At 40.7% G+C, this 21,583-nt stretch overlaps 1 protein-coding gene across 4 annotated transcripts in view; it reads left to right on the forward strand.

Moving 5' to 3' along the window:
- Positions 1 to 21,583, forward strand: part of DIS3L2 (DIS3 like 3'-5' exoribonuclease 2) — a 228,516-nt gene that overhangs the window by 139,865 nt on the left and 67,068 nt on the right. For all 4 annotated transcript variants that reach the window (XM_072142472.1, XM_072142473.1, XM_072142475.1 and 1 more), the window contains 3 exons: positions 13,047 to 13,159; positions 18,175 to 18,282; positions 19,794 to 20,027. In XM_072142472.1, coding sequence (XP_071998573.1) covers positions 13,047 to 13,159; positions 18,175 to 18,282; positions 19,794 to 20,027 — 455 coding nt within the window. The remainder of the gene's footprint in view (positions 1 to 13,046; positions 13,160 to 18,174; positions 18,283 to 19,793; positions 20,028 to 21,583) is intronic.

Raw genomic sequence — 21,583 nt, forward strand, 5'->3', positions numbered from 1 at the left:
CTTAACCCCATTCCCTCTAAATAACCCCCCCTTTTTTTTTATCCCTCTGTCTTCTCTATCTGTACAGTGACCCCCCCCCCCACATCCTAGCCTTTAGCTCCTCCAGCTGACTAGTCCTCTTTTCCCCTAGCACCCTTCCCATTTAGGTTTAGCCTGTCCCTAGTAAAGAGCCTGTAGTCAACAGAAGTCAATCCAGTTTTCTATGAACCAAAACCCTTCTTCCTGCACCATTTTTTTTTAAACCTCTCTAGAGACTCCCATGGCACTGGTATTGTTTCTGAAAACACTACCTTTGGAGGTCCTTGACTTGAGCTTTCAACCTAGTTCCGAAAGTCATTCTTAAGGACTACTGATGTGGACATGGTGGCTGGATTTTCTCCAGCCCCACCCAGCTATTTTTCTATACGATGTGCAACATACTGAATCCGAGCTCCCAGAAGACCACATACTCTTCACCTTTCATGGTATCAAATAAAAACTACAATGAATAGACCATAAATGTGATAGATTTGTGTACAAGGGCTTAGTCTTTTGGCATGGAGAAAATGAAAATAGACTATTCTAGTCCTAAATTCTGTAGGAATGAGTTTTGCTACCAGCCAAGAATATCCAGTGAATGACTCTTCATGCTTTTGGATCAATACAACGAACAAAAACCTGTAGTACACAATGAAATCTGGATAATTGCTAGACAACAGGAACATTTTAGGGTGGTGGTCCACATAGTAGTAGCCTGCTCACCATGGTACTATTGTGGATGGCAGCGTGACAAATTGGTGACAGTCTGATGAAAAGTCTGAAAAGTACAGAGCACTAGGCATGTTGAATCAGGTGGGTAGCAGCATCAAAACTTGTTAAATATCACATAGCCAAAAGTAATGGGCAATATGCCCTTGTAGAATGTCATATCATAAGTGTTTGTATCATTAGTTACAGGTATTGAAATCCTACTGGAAAAATGGAGGCCTTCTCAAAGCAGCTGCTGCAATTAGTAGACTTCCTGCACCATCAATTCCCAATGTTCACATAACCTTCCCAGTATTTGTAGGGTGCAGTTCCACAAGTAGGCACATCTCATTCAGGAACTTTTTTTTTTTTTTTTTTTAGGTCAAAGGCATGTTGAGCTCAATATGAATTGCTAACACTCATGCTATTTCCTGGACATTTTCAAAATGTCCTGCAGTTAGGTGGAAGACTTCACAAACTTTAACAAAAGTTGTTGCAATGGTTCTGATCTTGAATTCCGAAACATGGTCGACAACTCTTCTGAAGCATGCGGAGCAGGTCCTCCCTTGTGTGACAGCTTTCTCTCAGGCTGGCCACGTTAAGAATTACGTGTCACTGCCAAGTGTTTATGGTTTGCGAGAGAACCACTCACAATGGTGCCTAAGGTGGAAGATGAGGTAGAGTAAGGACTACATGGATGCTAAGAATGATGACCTGGAGATGGCATTAAGTCACCTGGCTGGGTTACTACCCTTGGCCATAATTATGGCACCAGACGTTGGGCTGGCATTAACTGTTCCTGACTTGACCATCTTCTGTTGCACAGGCATATGAAAGTAATTACATCTTGGGACTCTGACATTTCTCTGAAATTACACCATATGGAAAGGAAGAGACTGCAGGACCAACAACTTGGCTAGGTGTTACTTAAGCACTATTCAATGGGTGAAATGTATACTTCTGTTATCTAGCAATCTCCTCAATGATTGCTGTCCTTTTTGCATGCTCCCATGTTACTGACAGTACCTTCTGCCATAAAGAAAGATGCAACGGACCTCTCCTCCAAATTTTGTGTGACTTAACCTTTTAATACAAAATTTTTTTACATTTGCTTAGAGAAATCGTACTGGTGACATTTTGATGTACTTCACAAGCAGCATCTTTGCCCTTGTTCTGCACTTTCTCCTAGAGTGAACAGTAGATCTGAAGTCTCATGCACCATGATGAACTCTTTACATGCATAGAAACATTTTCCTTTTATTCAGGTATTTAGTGAAAATGCGGTCCCTGGTGACAGGTTCCCTTTTAAATACAGATGGTAAAAGCCCATGACACATGCAGTGCAAAAATATGTCTGCCTTTTCTAAGCATTTGCATTACAATATAGTTGTGTGTTATAACTTACTCTTGCACCCTGACAAAATCCTGGGGAAGTCAGAGGCTGGGCTTTGGTTTCAATGCATTTCAAAAAAACATGTGACTTGTCTGAGTTGGACTGCCTCCATCTTTGTGCTCCTGTACAGTTTGTCCCTCCTGCTCCTGTACAGTTTGAGGATTGAGTGACACAGACAAGGGACATGTTGTTTTTTGAAATGCATCCAAACCAAAGTCCAGCCCCTGTGACTAGCCCAGGATTTTGCCAGGGTGCAAGAGTAAGTTATAACACACAATTATATTGTAATGCAAATGCTTAGAAAAGGCAGGTTGCAGAAGCTTATTACACCTGCAGTGCAAATCTGTCTTTAGTGAAAATGAGGTCCCTGGGGACAGGTTTCCTTTAAGGAGATTAGACTGTTCAGGGAATGTCTGAAAAGAGTTTAGTGATTAGAAATATTCTTTTGATCTCTAATTTGCCAGTAGAGTAGGAGACCTAAAGCTTATTTGCAGACACTGCTTTAAAGGACATGTACCAACAGGATCAATCATTGTAAACTAAGCACACTGACATACTGGTGTGCCCCCCTCTGGCAGGATATGCTCTTTTAGGTTCTTACACCCAAGATTTTACAAAAGATTTTTTTAAATTATGCAAATTAGTCTGAAGGGCTCTGGGCTCCGTGTGTGTTAATGGCGCCTGGAGGCTCAGATTTGCATAAATTTTAAAGCCTTTTTTTCTTAAAAACAAGGGCAGAGAAACCTTAAAGAATAGCAGATCCTGCCATCAGCATGTCAGTGTGCTCGGTTTACATTCCTTGAATCTGGTGGTAGATATCCTTTATGACACAGCAGTATATTTTTTAATGTGTTAAAGTTTACAATTATCTGTACTATTGATTTATGAAATTTTGTTAACTTTGGTTCCACTTTAAGGGCCTGGCTTTTTTCCACATTGGTCCAAGCCCAACTTTGCAGTGTGCAGTTGACAATTATGCAAAAGCTATAAATTCAATATACATTTATTACCTTATTGCAGCTGTTTCTCAGCTAATCCTGCCCAATCATCCTGTCTCCGCCCTCTCCCGTTAGCCTCGATGAATGGCGGGGGACGGCAGTGGGCTGCAATTAATACAGAGGTAGTGTATATATTCTCAGGCAAAGCCAAGAGGAGTTGATGACATGGACCGGAGCATCTCCGGCTCACTTGAATGTATTTTTGTTTTTATTTCATTTTTTAACTATAATCTGTCCGTTCCCAGACATAAAAATATTGATGTCTTCCCTTAGACAAAGGACAAGCTTTTAAGTTTAGGACCTCTACTTTCCGTAAATTTTATGGTAGATGTCATTGAATTTGCCTAAGAAAAATTGGAAAATTACAGCTTCGAGATTTCTAACATCAGGCTCAGACAGCTGTATTACAGGGACTTGGAGTAGAAGTGCGCATTGTGTGCCAGCTGCAGGGTTAGCTGAATAACCTGCCAGGCTACCAATGTAAGGGGAAAAAGCAGAGTCAGCACTACTTAAGTCTCTTGCTTTTTATGTTAGGTTCCATCTGCTCCCGATGCCTATACTGCAGTTAGCTCAGCAGTGATGTAATTTCTTTGTGCTGCACCCCAGATGCTTGTTCTTAATACAAAGGGATGCCAGTGACATGACATCAGATGACAGCTACATTATGTGACGTCTAATTTGGATGGTGGCCAAATTGGAATTATACCCCTGAAGAATCTGTCTGTGTGTTCTCCTAATCCCTTCATAGACGGATTGTAACCGTGTCAGTTATGGATGATTTAGGGTTGGTGAACGTGACCTACAAGTACACACATATAGGATTCTACATACACGCTCATAATTTTTAAGCCTGTGGTTTATCCATTTGTAAATATTTTTAGTGCAAATGCTCTTAAACATATAAGCTGAGCCAAGATGCTTGGACCTGGTAGACTTAATGTATATGTACATTAATGTATATGCTTAAAAACTTTGCATCCCGATGTTATATTTCATAGTACAGTAAAATATGCTTTCTATTCACACAATTCTTGTTTGAGTTTGTTTTTCTGAAAATGTTAGCTACCCAAATATTTCTTCTCTAGAAAACATTAATCAAACAATTGCTGATCTTGTATTTAGGATTGTGCCATTTTATACCTTCTGCGACAATATTTAGATTGTTGCATAATACTTCCATGATTGGCAGCACATGACCATGGCTGATCCGTGAAAAACAGAACATGTGCTAGCCGGGTTTCATTGACTAACCACTATATCGGGGGACTGGACAGGGACCCCTTCCCCATAAAACAGAAGCACCTTACAATAGTCAAGTTTACAGTTAAGCTTTGCTATTGCACGGGGACACAGGGAAATATACAGAGAAACATATTCTGCTGTCAATTAAAGGACCATGTGCGCGGCTCTCCTTCACTTCCTATGTAGCCGAGCGCATGGTAAGCGCCGAGCGCGTACCCCCCTGCGCCGGCTATAAAGTTTAAAAAGTGTTTTAAACCGCAATATAGCGGTTTAAAACACTAACAAAAATAAGCTCAGGCACCAGCTCACCCTGAGCTGGTGCTCGGTATTTCCATCTGAAACCTGCCACTTCAAGTGGTAGGTTTCCTTTAAGCTTTTTGAAGACCTGAGGAGTTGGTTCAGCAGCTAGTCTTCTGCTTCCTGCGGAGATGAGAAGAGGAGAGTCTGTTCATTGTAGATCACTCTGCGTGTTATTCCATGGTTGAGCGTATTGAAGCATCCCTCGAAGGTTCCCTGAATTGGTGGGACAAATCTTTTTGAAGAGCAGCTGAGAAATTGGGCAAGCAATACCATAGTTATCATATCATATCGTAGCAGTTTCTCTTTACTGCTACGCAATCACGACAGGAACGGGTGGGGAGAGTATTTGAGATGAGGGGGGTTTTGCTGAAACACGATGGGCTCGTTCCACTGCAAATGCCGTCAAGAAGTTGGCATCAGGAAGGGTTTCCCCGGGGCATTTTTCTATGTAGGAATACGTATCTTGCCCTTCCGCCTTTTCAGGGAGGCCAATAATTAGCAAATTGTTACAGCAGAGCTTGTTCTCGAGATGATACAATCTTTGCATCCATATACTTTTTCAGCTTGGCTATTTTATCAGGAAGCTGAGTCACAATGCCTTAGAGTTGGGTATGAAGGAAGAGGCTGTGGTGTAGCAGGGGTCCATGGCCAGTGCTCAGTCACTGCACCACCAAGATGGCTGCCCCATGTGCCGGAGCTTCAGTTGGTTGGCTTCTACACTCACCGGCCACTTTATTAGGTACACCTGTCCAACTGCTCGTTAACACTTAATTTCTAATCAGCCAATCACATGGCGGCAACTCGGGCAACTTAGGCATGTAGACATGGTCAAGACAATCTCCTGCAGTTCAAACCGAGCATCAGTATGGGGAAGAAAGGTGATTTCAATGCCTTTGAACATGGCATGGTTGTTGGTGCCAGAAGGGCTGGTCTGAGTATTTCAGAAACTGCTGATCCACTGGGATTTTCACGCACAACCATCTCTAGGGTTTACAGAGAATGGTCCAAAAAAGAAAAAACATCCAGTGAGCGGCAGTTCTGTGGGTGGAAATGCCTTGTTGATGCCAGAGGTCAGAGGAGAATGGGCAGACTGGTTCGAGCTGATAGAAAGGCAACAGTGACTCAAATCGCCACCCGTTTCAACCAAGGTAGGCAGAAGATCATCTCTGAACGCACAGTACGTCGAACTTTGAGGCAGATGGGCTACAGCAGCAGGAGACCACACCGGGTGCCACTCCTTTCAGCTAAGAACAGGAAACTGAGGCTACAATTTGCACAAGCTCATCGAAATTGGACAGTAGAAGATTGGAAAACGTTGCCTGGTCTGATGAGTCTCGATTTCTGCTGCGACATTCGGATGGTAGGGTCAGAATTTGGCGTCAACAACATGAAAGCATGGATCCATCCTGCCTTGTATCAACGGTTCAGGCTGGTGGTGGTGGTGTCATGGTGTGGGGAATGTTTTCTTGGCACTCTTTGGGCCCTTGGTACAAATTCGTTGCAACGCCACAGCCTACCTGAGTATTGTTGCTGACCATGTCCATCCCTTTATGACCACAATGGACCCAACATCTGGCTACTTTCAGCAGGATAATGCGCCATGTCATAAAGCTGGAATCATCTCAGACTGGTTTCCTGAACATGACAATGAGTTCACTGTACTCAAATGGCCTCCGCAATCACCAGATCTCAATCCAATAGAGCATCTTTGGGATGTGGTGGAACGGGAGATTTGCATCATGGATGTGCAGCCGACAAATCTGCGGCAACTGTGTGATGCCATAATGTCAATATGGACCAAAATCTCTGAGGAATGCTTCCAGCACCTTGTTGAATCTATGCCATGAAGAATTGAGGCAGTTCTGAAGGCAAAAGGGGTCCAACCCGTTACTAGCATGGTGTACCTAATAAAGTGGCCGGTGAGTGTATATTGCTCTGGTCTACTAGAAAAGTGTCCTCTGTCGGTCTCTCCAACTCATAGCAGGCTTACTCCCAAATGCAGTATCACTCCTGCCTATTCCTGGCTCAGGCATGTATCACCAGCTCTGCTGCTTGCCATGGCCTACTTTATAGTAAAAGTACCAAATACAAGTATACAGAACCACAATAAAATTCTAAATTCATCAAAAGTAGATATATCAAACGGTATAACTTTATTTCTATTTGTACACAAAATGGCAACCAACAATCAATATTAAAAACATCCCATATAAACAGACAGTGGTGGTGGTGGTCAATATAAAGATCAATATTTGGCCATATTAGGCATACAAGTAAAACAGGGAGAAATATAGCGGTATAGCCAGAGTTCAGAGCCTTAACCAGGCATTCTACACTATCAACTCATACCACGGTAAGGAGACTCCCCGACCACCACCACAGTAAATATTTGCTACTTTCTTCGACAAACTCCTCTATAGGGTTGTGAATAAGTAGTGTACGCTGTTTTATTGACAGCCACCATACTCTTAGACTGATTGACCATATCAATTATTTGTAGACCTCTGTTTAAATGGATGATCGTGACCAGGGCCGGCTCCCTGTATTAGTGGGCCCCTGGGTGAGCCCTAGTGGGCCCCTTTTATTGGCCCCCCTTCAGTAGTCACACTGCCCCCCCTCCCCCACGTGGACACATCCCCCCCCCCTCCCCCTGTATACACACTGCCCCCTACTCCTCCTCCTGTATACACATTGCCCCCTACTCCTCCTCCTGTATACACATTGCCCCCTACTCCTCCTCCTCCTGTTGACACACAGACCTCCATGTTCTCCCCCTTCCCTGGCCCCTGTCATGTCCCCCCCCCCTCACCTCACTGATGCAGCTCTCTGTGTGGTCATTGCTCTCTTTGAGTGACTGCAAATGTTCTCATCGCGATCTGTGTCCAGAAGACACGGATCGCTATGAGAGATGCCCGACACTGCTACAATTGATCTGGGGGCATATTAAGGTACCATGAAAAGAACAAAGCCGTGCTTTTTGACCTTGGAATTATGTCTGCAGGTCTGATGACCTTCAGAATTATATTCTTTAAGTAATGAGCAAATATAATGATTTCATAATGTGTTGTCTTGCCACTCTGAACAGCCAGTTTTCTCAGACCTTCTACTACAGTGTTGATATTTTGCATTGTTTAAATCTAAGCTTTGTTGAAATTTCAGATTTGAATATCATGGTAACTGCTTGGCTGGAATTATGAAATAATTTTACTGAATTTGAGGGCCAAGTACAGGCAGTCCCCGGGTTACGTACAAGATAGGGTCCGGAGGTTTGTTCTTAAGTTGAATTTGTATGTAAGTCGAAACTGTATATTTTATAATTGTAGATCCAGACAAAAAAAATGTTTGTCCCCAGTGACAATTGGAGTTTAAACATTTTTTTTTTTTGCTGTAATGGGACCAAGGATCATCAATAAAGCTTCATTACAGACACCTTACAGCCGATCATTGCAGTCTGGGGCTATAGTAAAGCATTCAGAAAATTACACCAGAGGTCAGAGGGGTCTGTCTGTAACTATGGGTTGTCTGTAAGTCGGGTGTCCTTAAGTAGGGGACCGCCTGTACTGACGTGCAAAAGAATAATTTGTAGAAAATGTTGCAACCAATTGCAGATTTCCAAATATGCTGTAGGAGTAAGGGCTGTTAAACTAAGGTTTGTCCATTTGGTTTCGTGAATATGTAGCCATCCACATGCAAGTCTTCAATAGGAACTATATTTTGGCTAAAGTGGTATTTTATCCTTATCTGGAGCCTGTCACATTGAAATTTGACTATGTACATCTCCTAACTTATGTTAACATTGCTTTTATGGTGTGTATTTTATAATTTAATAAAAGAAAACTAACAGCCTGACAGACCCCTTTATGGTCAATGGGATCCATCAGTTTATATGCAATAAATGACGAATTGGTCTCATCAGGATGTGAGTTTTCATAGAATATAATTAACAAATATATAAACCGTTTTTACTCTGTCTGGCATTTTCTGTATTTTCTGGCGTATAAGACTACTTGTAAACCCCCAAACTTCTTTTCCAAAGTCAGGTGAAGTAAGATTCATCCAGTGCAGCAAATAAACAAAAAATAAATACATTTATTTACTGCTGTAAACACCGGCAGACGTGGTGACATCCTGGTGCGTACAGCCGTTATTTACAGCCTTAACCCCTTCCCGCCGCGGCCCTTTTTCGATTTTGCGTTTTCATTTTTCACTCCCCACGTTCAAAAATCTAACTTTTTTTTATTTTTCCATGTACAGAACTGTGTGATGGCTTATTTTCTGAGTAACAAATTACACTTCAAAATGGTGGTATTTAATATTCCATGCCGTGTACCGGGAAGCGGGGAAAAAATTCCAAATGCAGTGAAATTGGTAAAAAAACGCATTTGTGCCGTGTTCTTGTGGGCTTGGATTTTACTGTGCACCCCAAATGACATGTCTACTTTATTCTTTGGGTCGGTACGATTACGGGGATACCAAATTTGTATAGGTTTTTATAATGTTTTCATACATTTAAAAAAATCAAAACCACCTGTACAAAATTTTTTGGGGGGATTTTGCCATCTTCTGGCGCTAATAACTTTTTCATACTTTGGTGTACGGAGCTGTGGGTGGTGTCATTTTTTGCAGATTTTGATGACGTTTACAATGTTATGATTTTTAGGACTGTACGACCTTTTGATAACTTTTTATAGAATTTAAAAATTTTTTTAAATGGGGAAAAAAGTGCCATTTTCGACTTTGGGTGCGATTTTCCATTACGTGGTTAAACGCAGTGAAAAACCGTTATCATATTTTGATCGGGAATTTTCGGACGCGGCGATACCTAATGTGTTTGATTTTTACTGTTTATTTATATCATTTCTAGGGAAAGGGGGGTGATTTGAATTTTTAGGTTTTTTTATTATAATTTTTTTAACTTTTTTATTTTTAGTACTTTTCAGACTCCCTAGGGTACTTTAACCCTAGGGTGTCTGTACGATCCTATCATATACTGCCATACTACAGTATGGCAGTATATGGGGATTTTACTCCTCATACATTACAATGTGCTGATAGCACATTGTAATGAATGGGTTAACCCAAAGTAGCTTCGGGTCTTTGTGAGACCCGAAGCTACCATGACGACGGATCGCCACTCCCCGACGACGTCACGGGGAGCGGCGATCCTCGGAAAGATGGCGGCGCCCATGCGCCGCAATCTGTTTGAAGCCGCCGGCAGTATATGTGTATTTTACTACTCGTACATTACAATGTGCTGACAGCACATTGTAATGAGTGGGTTAACCCGAAGTAGCTTCGGGTCTCACAGCCCGCGAGCCTTCTTCATGTACCGGGACCCGACATGTGACGTACTATTACGTCATATGTCGGGAAGGGGTTAAAGAAGACAGTGGCCAATGCAGACATTTTGGGAAAGTAATCAAAAATAATAAGTTATTACTGGTGTTTAAACCGGGAAAGGAAAATTGCGCCCGAATGTCTGAAATGCCTCTTGCCATTTTGCAACATATAAAAAATTTAATAAGCGATCAAAAGCCTGTACAGTAGCCAGATTGGCAGGAAATAAATGCCGCCAAAGTATAAAAAAGTTTAATAGCGCCAGAAAAAGGCGAAATGAAGATATATATTTTAATCAGAAAAGATGGGGGTCATATTATACGCCAGAAAATATGGTAGCGTATATACCAGAGTATAAACAGAGGTACCTAATTTTAACACAAAATGCTGGGAAAACCGATTGACTGAGTATAAGCCTAGGGTGGGAAATGCATTGGTCCCAGCCTCCACCTAACATATAGCATGCCAGCCCCTTGTCCCCAGTATGCAGCCTGCCAGCCCCTTGTCCCCAGTATGCATCCTCTCTGAGGAATGCCTAGCCTATAAAGAAAAAAAAATTAACTCGCCTTCCAACGCCCCAAAGGTCCTCTTCTATCCATTTATGTTATGGTTTCGGCTCCTGATCCCCCGGGGGTGCTGTCGCTTGCGTCGTGACGTCATGATGCAACATCCATGGATAGAAGAGGACCAGCCAGGGGCAAAAATGTCTTTTTATAGACTCGAGTATAAGCAGAGTTGGGGTTTTCAGCACATTTTTTTTTTCTTTTGTGCTGAAAAACACTGCTTATACTCGAGTATATACGGTGATTACCTTTGTGTTGGCTTCCTACATTAATTTTTAAAGATCTGTTTTGCTTCTATTATGCACTTTATTTAATTCAGATGGAGTTTTAATGATTTCTAGGGTGGCCTTTAAAAGTTAAGTCTTTATGAAGATGTGTTCTGTGGCATCTAGTGCCCAACTCCTTAATATAGAAGATCCTTGTGGAAATGTTCTGTGTTTTTTTTTTTTTTTTTTTTTTTTTTTTAAATAAAAAAAAAATTGTTTCTCTGCAAGATTAAACTTTTTTGAAAGTCAAAGTTTAATCTTGCAGAGACACAAATTATTTCCTTTTTTATTTTTAATCTTTTTCATTAAGTTTCAGGCGTAGCCGACCCGTCCTGAGTTCTGACCGCTTACATTATGTAAATATATGTAACCAAATATTTACTTGGGGCTTCCATTAAAGGCTTGGGGATCTCAAGGGGTCTGCTAAAGGCTCCCCACCGTGGGGGATATCCTGAACTTTCTTACAGTTTATTTGGATTGGCTCCCTGCTTCTGTTATCTCATGTCATAAGATCGTTCTCAGTTTGTCGGTTGTATAACCCAGCTTTTAAAGTTCAGGCGGATAGCACTGGGCTTATTAAATTTAGGTTTCTGAGTAATGCTGACACAAGCTAAGCAGTTTAGAACTGCAGGGAGGCAGGCACTTCGTGAAGCTAGGAAGAGGTTAGAAGGGCACATGTCATATGCAAAAATGCTCTATGGATTTATAGTGCTTTTTTAAATTTTCTTTTGACTGACTGCTAATTCTCATAAACGATAAGATATATTGTCAGCTGCTTCTGTCTATGCAGCATTTGCTATCTTCCATTTGAATAGGTTTGATGGTCTCTTGCGTAGATGTTTGTTTTCCTTTCTCATACCCCATTGGTTTTCTAGTTTTCTGCAATTGTCAAGATTGTTATGGAGAGAAATTGTGTCATTTGCTCGCTCAGGTTTGAACATAAATATTTGCCTTTCGGCAATAGAAAGTTTAATTTTATATCCATCTTTTTCTTTTCTTTTTTTAATCCAATTTTACATGGTTTTGGTCATATTGAGTTGTTTTTTAAAAGCAAAGTTTGTTTGTGTGTGCTTTATGATAAGGTAAGGACTTTTCTACACAAGCCAGTCTACGCTTCTTCCCAATTGTATCTCTACCGGTTAATCCTTTTTCTTTATTTCTATCCTCCTGACCACTGGCCTCTTTTTCCCAGTATGTGACCCCTGTTATTTGCTATATGACCCCTGTTACTTGCTATAAAGTACCATGTTGAAGAAATCCCAATGAACATATAATGGATGTTTCAATATCAGATAGAAATTAATTATACTACATTCTAAGAGGGGACCTTTTACTTGTACCTATGACCCAAAACTTAATTTCTTATGTAGAAAATGTAAACAGGGATGTTCCTTTTCAGTAAGTATGTTATTAAATTATACAGTTTTCCACTATACTTTGTCACTTGTGGCTTTATAGAGCTCTGCTTGTTGTCATTCTATAGAAAGCTTTATTTCTAGTGTACAGTGGATAGATATCTGCCCATGGTCATGTGATGTCACACAGGTGCATAGATTACTCTTGTGTGTGATATCAAATGAACAATGGTCAGATTACTTTTTGCTGGAAGTTAGAAATTAAGCTTTCTATAGAAAGACAGCAAGTGGAGATCAAGAAAACCACAAAAAATGAATACAGAAAGTATATTTCAAAAATATATAACTCCACGAATACAGGAAACATTTTGTTGACATATTTTTGCAAGTTACTATAAGAGTAAAAAAGCTGGATAACTGGAACATCTTAAAAAAACAAAACAAAACCGAATTATTATTTCCCTCAAAAAATCCCAATACTGTCCTTAATTTGAGCATTCTAAAATTGACAGACTTGCCCAAGTTTAAGTAGATATATGCAATTGAAAACTTGAGAAAAAAAAACTTAATGCCAGATTTGAAAGCATTTACTTATTTGGAAGAATTAAAACCTTTTTTTTTCTACAGATTTCTACCTTTTATGATTTAGATATGGTGATATGGTGTTAAAACACTGGTTAGAGAGTTTTATTTTTTACAGGACTAGCTTCAGTTTTTGACAATGTATGACTTTTGATCTAATATATTTGTGTAATAATGACAGTGATTTCAGATATTTTTCTGTTGCAGCCATCGCTAGAGGGAAGTGTTTGCTGTGATGTATGCAATTAAATAATTTTATTTTTGTCTTAATTTTTTTTTTGCAGGGAACTTTGAAGTTGGAGTCCATATTGCAGATGTAAGCTATTTTGTTGGCGAAGGTAATGCCTTGGATTTGCTGGCAAGTGAACGTGCCACAAGCGTCTACCTTGTACAGAAGGTATCCAAATATAGAAAGTAAAATCGCTAATTTGATTATATATGTTCCTGACTTGGACTATTTCTAATTACAAACGGACCACACTTGCGTGACCTCTGGTCTTTCAGACCCAAACTGCAATCAACTATAGGAGTTATCAAAGATGTCTACCATGAAGCTTTTATTATTGATCTTTGTTCTTAAATTAAATTTGTGTGCAAGTATTTCAAAATATTGGATTGTTATGGGAACAAGCCTATCAAGCATATCATGTTAGTAACCTGGGGACTGCCTGTTTATTTTATCCTCGTTTTATTGTGACTGAGATACATTGTTGCCCACCATATGTAGATTTCTTCCACAACCTCTGTATGAAAATGTACTGACAGGTTCCCTTTAATAGCGTTAAAACAGTCAGTGATGGGTTTCCATTAACGGACACCTTTTTTTTTTTTTTTTTTTTTTCTTTCTAAAAATTGTTTCACTTACATCCCCATAAATCAACTTTCTTATATTACCTGACATCAGAGGGGACGTGTCCTACTGAGCCGCCCCTCCCATCTACTCCTCCCTATGCCCTTTGTCTCCTTACTGTTCAGCAGTTAAAGGGGTATTCTCGCCTGGACATTCACATTCAGTTTGATTAATCTGCCATACATAAACATTTCTTCAATTGGATGTTATTAAAAAAAAATGTTCCCGTGTGAAAATTTTCCAAAAATGTAGTCATAGTGTCCCTTAGAAACGAGATAGCTTCCTCAGATACGGCCACCTCTGCTGGAGTGATTGCACAAAGGAACAAAAGGTGTTTGTAAATGAAATGTTCGAGAGTTACTACATGTCCCATAGCCGTCCTGTGGTAATGATCGCTGAATACAGGAGGTCAGGCAGGGCTCAATAGCGCATGTCTGGCCACTGCTGCCTAAATGAGACGTGGTCGTAACCGAGGAAGCTATCTAGTTTCTAAGGGACAACATGGCTACATTTATGAGAAATTATCTTCACACAGGAACATTTTTTTAATAACATCCAATTAAAGAAATGTTCATATATGGAAGATTAATCAAACTGAATGTGAATGCTGAGACGAGAATACCCCTTTAACTCATGTGACCAGGGTTATGTAATTGAGGGTCTTATACCCTTTACATTTGCAAAATGTACCCGATATAAGTATCTGATCAATGAAGTCACAGAATACCTCAATGTACTTATATTCCACTCCATCCTCAATAAAGGCATGCTGTGATTTCATGTGATCAGATACATGGGGTACATGGGGTTTGCTAATGTTAGGACACTAAGGAACCTTAAATGTCACTTACATTTCATGTCATGTGACCAAAGGCACTGTGAAAAACATTTACACAACATTTTGTATAAGTAAATAGAGCTTTATAGGTCTGTAGTTGAATATTAGAATATAGTCTGTAAGTACAAGAAGGCAGGGCAGTGATTTGAAGAGACAGAGCTATCAGTCAAAATAAGGTAGCATTGTTCACTGGTCGCCTGGGTGAGGAGAAGAGTCAAATCCAGTAGACATGAGTCAGGCAAGCTAAATTGTATATTAGAAAAACAGTTGTAATAAATAATAATGTACAGTGCCCCACTGGCAGCTAATTTTAGTTAGTATGTGGAGGACTTGTAACCCTTTTAGCAGCAGGCATTGTTGGTTGTAAAATTCTGGTGACAGGTCTTCTTTAATCTAGTCACACATGCTGTCAGTTCAATCTGCACTGTGTTAGTCACATGATGGTGTACATAGATTATATAACATCATAATATGCTATAGCTCCAGTTTTAAGGCTGAATAATATTTTCTGAATTTCTGAAGTATAACGCCTACACCTCCAACAGTACAATTTTATACAATACACTTTTATACAAGTTTACTTGACAAACCCTGGTTGGGGTTTAAATATATTCTGTGTGATGAGCAATGCGTCAGGGTGAAGTGCCTCAAATGAGGATTGTGACATTAGTCATACACAATGGATACCGGTTTTCACATGTGTGGAAGCTATAAACTTGACAAAAAAGTGTGAAACTGAAAATATACAGATGGACCAGGTCATTGCCACTCAGAGTTCTAGCAGTAGACACATCTCTACAACAACTGGTAAGAGGAGACTGTGTGCAGGAACCTTCATGGTAAAAAAGCTGCTAGGAAACCACTGCTGATGACAGGCAACAAACAGAATTGTTTGGGCTAAAGAACACAAGGAATAGACATTAAACCAGTGAAAGAATGGACTCTACAGATTTGGCTCCCACCATGAAGCATGGAGGAGGAGATGTGATGGTGTGAGGTTGCTTTGCTGTTGGGTATTTATTCAAAATTTTAACCAGCATGGTTACCACAGCATCTTGCAGCGGCATGCTATTCCATCCGGTTTGCGTTTAGTTGGACCATCGTTTATTTTTCAACAGGACAATGACCCCAAACACAACTCCAGGCTGTGTAAGGACTATTTGACCAAGTAGAGCCCATATTCCCCCAGTATATAGCCGCCAGCCCATATTCCCCCAGTATATAGCCGCCAGCCCATATTCCCCCAGTATATAGCCGCCAGCCCATATTCCCCCAGTATATAGCCGCCAGCCCATATTCCCCCAGTATATAGCCGCCAGCCCATATTCCCCCAGTATATAGCCGCCAGCCCATATTCCCCCAGTATATAGCCGCCAGCCCATATTCCCCCAGTATATAGCCGCCAGCCCATATTCCCCCAGTATATAGCCGCCAGCCCATATTCCCCCAGTATATAGCCGCCAGCCCATATTCCCCCAGTATATAGCCGCCAGCCCATATTCCCCCAGTATATAGCCATCCCCCTACCTGTCGTGCAGCCAGTTGATTAAAAAATATAAAATAAATAAGAACTCGCCTTTCTGGCGACCCCTGCAGGTCTTCTGTGCGATCAGTCTGTCAGCGGCAGGTCCGTGCTCTCACATCAGCTGCCACCGCTGACATCATTTGTATGTGCTGTCTGTTGACACACAATACCATTGTGCCAGACTGATAGAGCAGAAGACCTGTGGGGGACGCCAGAAAGGTGAGTTTTGTTTTTTTGTGTGTTTGGTGGTTTCAGCACATTTTTCCTGCTGAAAAATTCGGCTTATACTCTAGTATAGAAGGTACATTTCCTACTGCTAAATTTGGAGGTCTTTATCCAAATAATAGGTATGTGAAACCTAAACCTGTTTTGTGTGCATCATGATGAATTGTGTTTATTTGTGATATTGCTTTAAATGTAATCTGTATATTGGGATTACTCATACTCTAAGGGTTTGGTTGTGTTCCTTAGTATTTAGCAGAGTTGATAAGGTAATTCTACCTCTAAAAGATACATTATCTGGATTCAATTTTACACTAATCCTTAGCACACCCAGGAGCCTTTTTATGAAGTATTGGCTCATCTCACTTCCTATGTATGCTTGGTATAAAGGTGCACGTCCTCTGTTAGAGCATGTGCTGCATTACCTAATGCTGTAATTCTGGGAATAGTCATGACTGCCTTGAGACACAATTTCAACATTGCAGAAACTCTGAAATTGATAATTTCTATGTAGATTAGTTTTAAAAAAAAAAAAACTTCACTCAGTGTGCAACTGCTGAGCTCTCCTACCTATTAACAATCACTGAACGGTTTGGCAAGTGGTAATCACTAACTTGATTGATTAGTTTGCACCTAAACCAATAGTGTGGACAGGGAGGAAGTGCTGAATTACCCCCCCCCCTTCCCTTACAGTAGCTAAGCCTAGTAAACTTCATTTGTACATTTCCAAGTCCTAATATTGTGTTGCGCAATGAGGATTTCTTCAGGACTTTGACTGCTACATGTATCCTTACGTTTTCCCTCACATGTTTATTTAAATGTACACTGCTCAAAGAATGTTAAGGGAACACAAAATACAGTCTAGATTTCGGTAAAAGAAATATTCAAGTTGCTGTTGCTCTTTGTTTTGCTCCGTGGAATAAGTTGAACAATAAAACACAGAAATAATTGTTCAACATAAGATTAATAACCCATGGACATCTAGATTTGGAATGATACTCAAAATCAAAGTAGAGATTCAAATTTTACACTGATCCAGCTTCAGTGGAAATGCTTTAAGACAAGGAATTTGGCTTGGCAGTGAGTGTGGCCTCCACGTGCCTGTATGACCTCCCTACAAAAACTGCAGATTCTCCTGATGAGGCAGTGGATGTTCTCTTGAGCGATCTCCCAGACCTGGATTTAGGCATCAGTCAACTCCTGTACTAACCCACTGCCAAAACGGACATGCTTGAGGATATTACAGGCACTAGAAGGTTCTCCAGACTGTCACTTCTGACACGTTCGAAGTGTGACCCTGCTTTAACTTGTCAATCTTGGTGCTCTTTGGCAATTGCCAATTTTCCTTTGCATGGTGTAGGGCTGTGAGCACACTACATGTGGATGTCAGGCCCTTAAACAGGATTCTGTTGCTGACAGTTTGTGCAGGCACGTGGATACAAGTGGCTCTCTGGAGGTAATTTGGCAGCTCTGGGACTGCTCCGATTTGATTCTCCTTGAACAGAGGAGGTAGCAGTTTCCTGACATTTTTACATACTCTAGAGAAACTAGTGCTGCTAAAAACTAATCTCCCTGCCACAGTGGATGTGCCGCACTACCTGAGCAACTTTCTGTGGATCCGTGCTGATTGATAACTGGACTGGTTGAACTTTCATAAGTGGCATTGATGTTGAAGCACTGAAATAATTGCAATTTCTTGCACACCTTAAGTAATTGTGATTATTTTTGCACCTGGCTGTAGAGGGGTGTAGCCGCCAGCAGAGTGGTCAAGCATGGGGTGTTTTCACACAAATCTAGGTTAGCCTGTACAGCTGCCCGACGCATACATGAAGTTGACCTTGTAAACTACTAAGAAAAACACAGAATCCAAAATAGAAACCAAAATGATAAAGTTAAGGGCAAATAACGTACCATGTAACCATTTTTCTTGTCGTACTTTGTAAAGGCCCCCTTGTGACCACTATTTTTGGCTTGCAGGTTATCCCTATGTTGCCCAGATTACTTTGTGAAGAGCTTTGCAGTTTGAACCCAATGGCAGACAGGCTGACCTTTTCTGTCATATGGAAAATCACTCCACAGGGAAAGGTAAGTACATTAATATTTTTGTAAAATAAAGGTGAAGTGTAATATTGGATCATCTGTGATTGCACTAAATACATCCATCATGTATTGTGAAGTGCTGTTTATGTAGTGGGAAGATTGACTTTCCCTGCAGGGTTAGATTAAGGTACGTTGACGCCCCCTATTGCATCGACATGTAGAACTGGCCGACAAACAGGCATGTTCCCTATGAACTTGTAAGCTGTGGAAGCTCTCTGATGGCCATTGTTTATTGCTTGAGTGCTGAACAGGACGTGCACAGCCTGAAAAATAAACCAGTATCAGATATTTCACTTGTTTTTGTCAGTACCCAGATGAACCTCATTTATTTGAAGTGTATATGTGCAGAGTTTGCAAAAAATGGCTGAAACATTTTCTCTGCCTGACATGTAAAGTTGTAATAGTCAGTGGGTGGGTCATGGTGTACACCATACAAATAAAAATGATGATAATTTCCAGTATGGAAGATATACACATACCTGCAAACACGTGCAGTCATTTCTAAAAAGTTCCCTGATGCTAGTTAATCTTTAGGAAATGTGAACATAACTGTTGGTTTACCTAATTTCCAATGTAAGAGCTGAAATGGAACCATTGGTTAATTGCTTAAAAGTATGATTTTGTTTTCACTGTTTAAAAGCCATGGTGAAAATGTCAAGCATAAATGAGCTTGCTTTGGGTAGAAATCCTCCTCTGGGTCAATTTGTTGCAAGTTTTTTTCCCATGTTTGGTTTAGGTGCATTTTATTTTCAATTTCCTTGCGGCTGCTGTACAAAGCAGTAACTGTTCCTTTGCATATGTATCTATGTATCCCATCTTTACACATTGTTTATTGCAGGACTGACTCTATTCATATTGTCACATCCTTACCCTTATGTTTAGTTATACCATCTGTCACCGCTCACAAAATGCAGGATGGTTTCAGGGTGGGCAATTCAAGGGAATCTGTCACCACGATTTACCTACCTACCCTAACGGCTATATTATGCAGTGCTTTACTGACACATGCCAACCGTAACTTTGTTTTTAATTTTCAGCTCCTTCCATGCAAATAGTTAAGTTTAGAAATATGCAAGTTAGGCTGAAGTGCTTTGTGGGCCCTTAGCAAAGTACCCCAGGGCTCTGGCTCCGAAGCATTAGCAACCCCCAGCTACACTCAGCAGTTATTTTGGGTCAGTAAATTGTGGTGACTGTTTCCCTTTAAAGGAAATCAACCACAAAAAAAGCTAGAAACTCTTACCTACTGTCCTCTTCATCTTAATCCTGAATCTGTCAGTCACTAGTCTTGAAACACCAGGATTGATGAATTCACGCCTCTCACATGACGTAGTCTGCCAGCATCTCAAGGCTAGCACCGGACAGCGCCGGGATGAAGATGAGCAGAGGACAGTTTTTCAAGCCTTTTTTTTCCAGTGGTTGGTTTTCTTTTAAGTTTGTTTTATCCTTTCAATTCCTAAATACCTTGTTCTCAATTTTTTCCTTCTTGGAAAAATTAGATTCTTGAAGAGTGGTTTGGCCGAAGTGTTATTTGCTCATGTGTGAAGCTGAGCTATGATCATGCCCAAAGCCTGATTGAGTCTCCAAACAAACGTCCTGATGTGGGAGAGCTGCCCCCTATATCCTCTGATCACACAGTTGAAGAGATTCAGAAGTCCGTTCTCAACCTGCATCTTATTGCTCAAAATTTAAGAAGGCAACGGTTTGAAGAAGGCGCTTTAAGGCTGGACCAGGTGAATATTTTTCATGTTTAAAACTTGAATCCAAATAGTTTTACTGTAGCATGAGACATTTTTATTGGTTAATATTAAGTGTTTAAATACAGTATTCAATATAAAAGTTCATATTTTTTAAAAATTATTAATACTGGTTCTTTGTGAGAAGTATCTTACTAAACTGTTTTACTTTGGTTTATGAATAGTTTTTTTTTTTTAATTTGGGTTGCAGTTGTGTAAGGGAGTGTAAAATAATATCTGATATGCTACAGTGTGTTTGGCGCACGATGCAGATATAAAATTGTTTTTCCTCCATTTTCTTGTCAATATAAGATTCTTTGCATTGTGTTAGCTGGTGGTTATATAGATAAGTTGAGTCCTCAGTTTATTGGCTAACTAAAGCAGATAACAATTGCAAGCTTTTGAGACTACTTGGGACTCTACATTAGGCATGGTATATGCAATGCTTGATGAGGTAGGTCTCTGAAGCTTGCATTTTATCACAGTTTTATCACAGGAGGCTTCACTTAACATTTCAAGAAAGCAGTACAGAACTTTTGCCTAATCAGCCAGATATTCCTGACCAATAAATGACGTCCATGAACATTTACCCTGCCAGATCCTTGTGTTTGTATTACGGAATGTAAGATGTTGTTCCTGACAGGGTGGTGGTTCCTGACACAGATTCCCAACTGTAGACTGCACAATTTCAACCTTGTTGGGTCTCTTCAGTACAGCAAAGGAAACTGGTTTGGCTGAGAGGCTTGTGACTAGGGTTGGGAAGTAAGAATTCTCTTTACGGAGACTGCCAATTAAAACCACCATGTAGGCAAGTGGAGACTTGTTGCCATGGGCGCTCCACTAGTGGGCTCTTTTAGCTTCCTTGTAAGGCTGGTGCCACACCTGCAGCTTTGCCTGCGTTTGTAAATGCCGGGGCGGGCTGCCGGTGTTTTGCATTAAATTAACACAAAACACCAGCGGCTCGTTCCCGATCGCAGGCGTTTTCATAGAAACACTGATGCGATCGGGCCGCGCCCCGGTGGGTGGGGCTTTGTTTGCGTTTGCAAACTCAAAGCGTCATGTGTGGCACCAGCCTAAGGCAGCTCCCTTGAGTGAAGTAAGACAGGAGACTTCACTTGATGACTTAATTTATATGTAAATTGGAGTACAACTTTTTAAGAGATGTAAATTACCAGAACACTCAACTTGGAGACCACCCTTAGGCTACATTCACACTGCCGTTGCCCGTACTGTACCGTACCGTAGCGGGCAACGGCAGTGCACATTGAGGTGTATGGAGGACGTATATCGGCCGTATATACGTCCTCCATACATTAGTGTGAATGTAGCCTTAGACTTGCCTTTCTGCCCACTGTATCCTCTGGTGAAGCTCTCTGGATGCTTTACATTAGTCCCAGGCTGCAAAGATCAGCTGTAAGGTCTCTGTAATGAAGCTTTATTAATAATCCCTGTTCCCATGACGGAACAAAATTTTAAAAATCTAATTGTCACAGGGACAATTTTTATATTTTTTTTGAGTTATAATTGCTAGATATACTTGTTCCGATTTGAAT

Source organism: Engystomops pustulosus, chromosome 3, assembly GCF_040894005.1.
Source record: "Engystomops pustulosus chromosome 3, aEngPut4.maternal, whole genome shotgun sequence".
Lineage (NCBI taxonomy): Eukaryota > Metazoa > Chordata > Amphibia > Anura > Leptodactylidae > Engystomops > Engystomops pustulosus.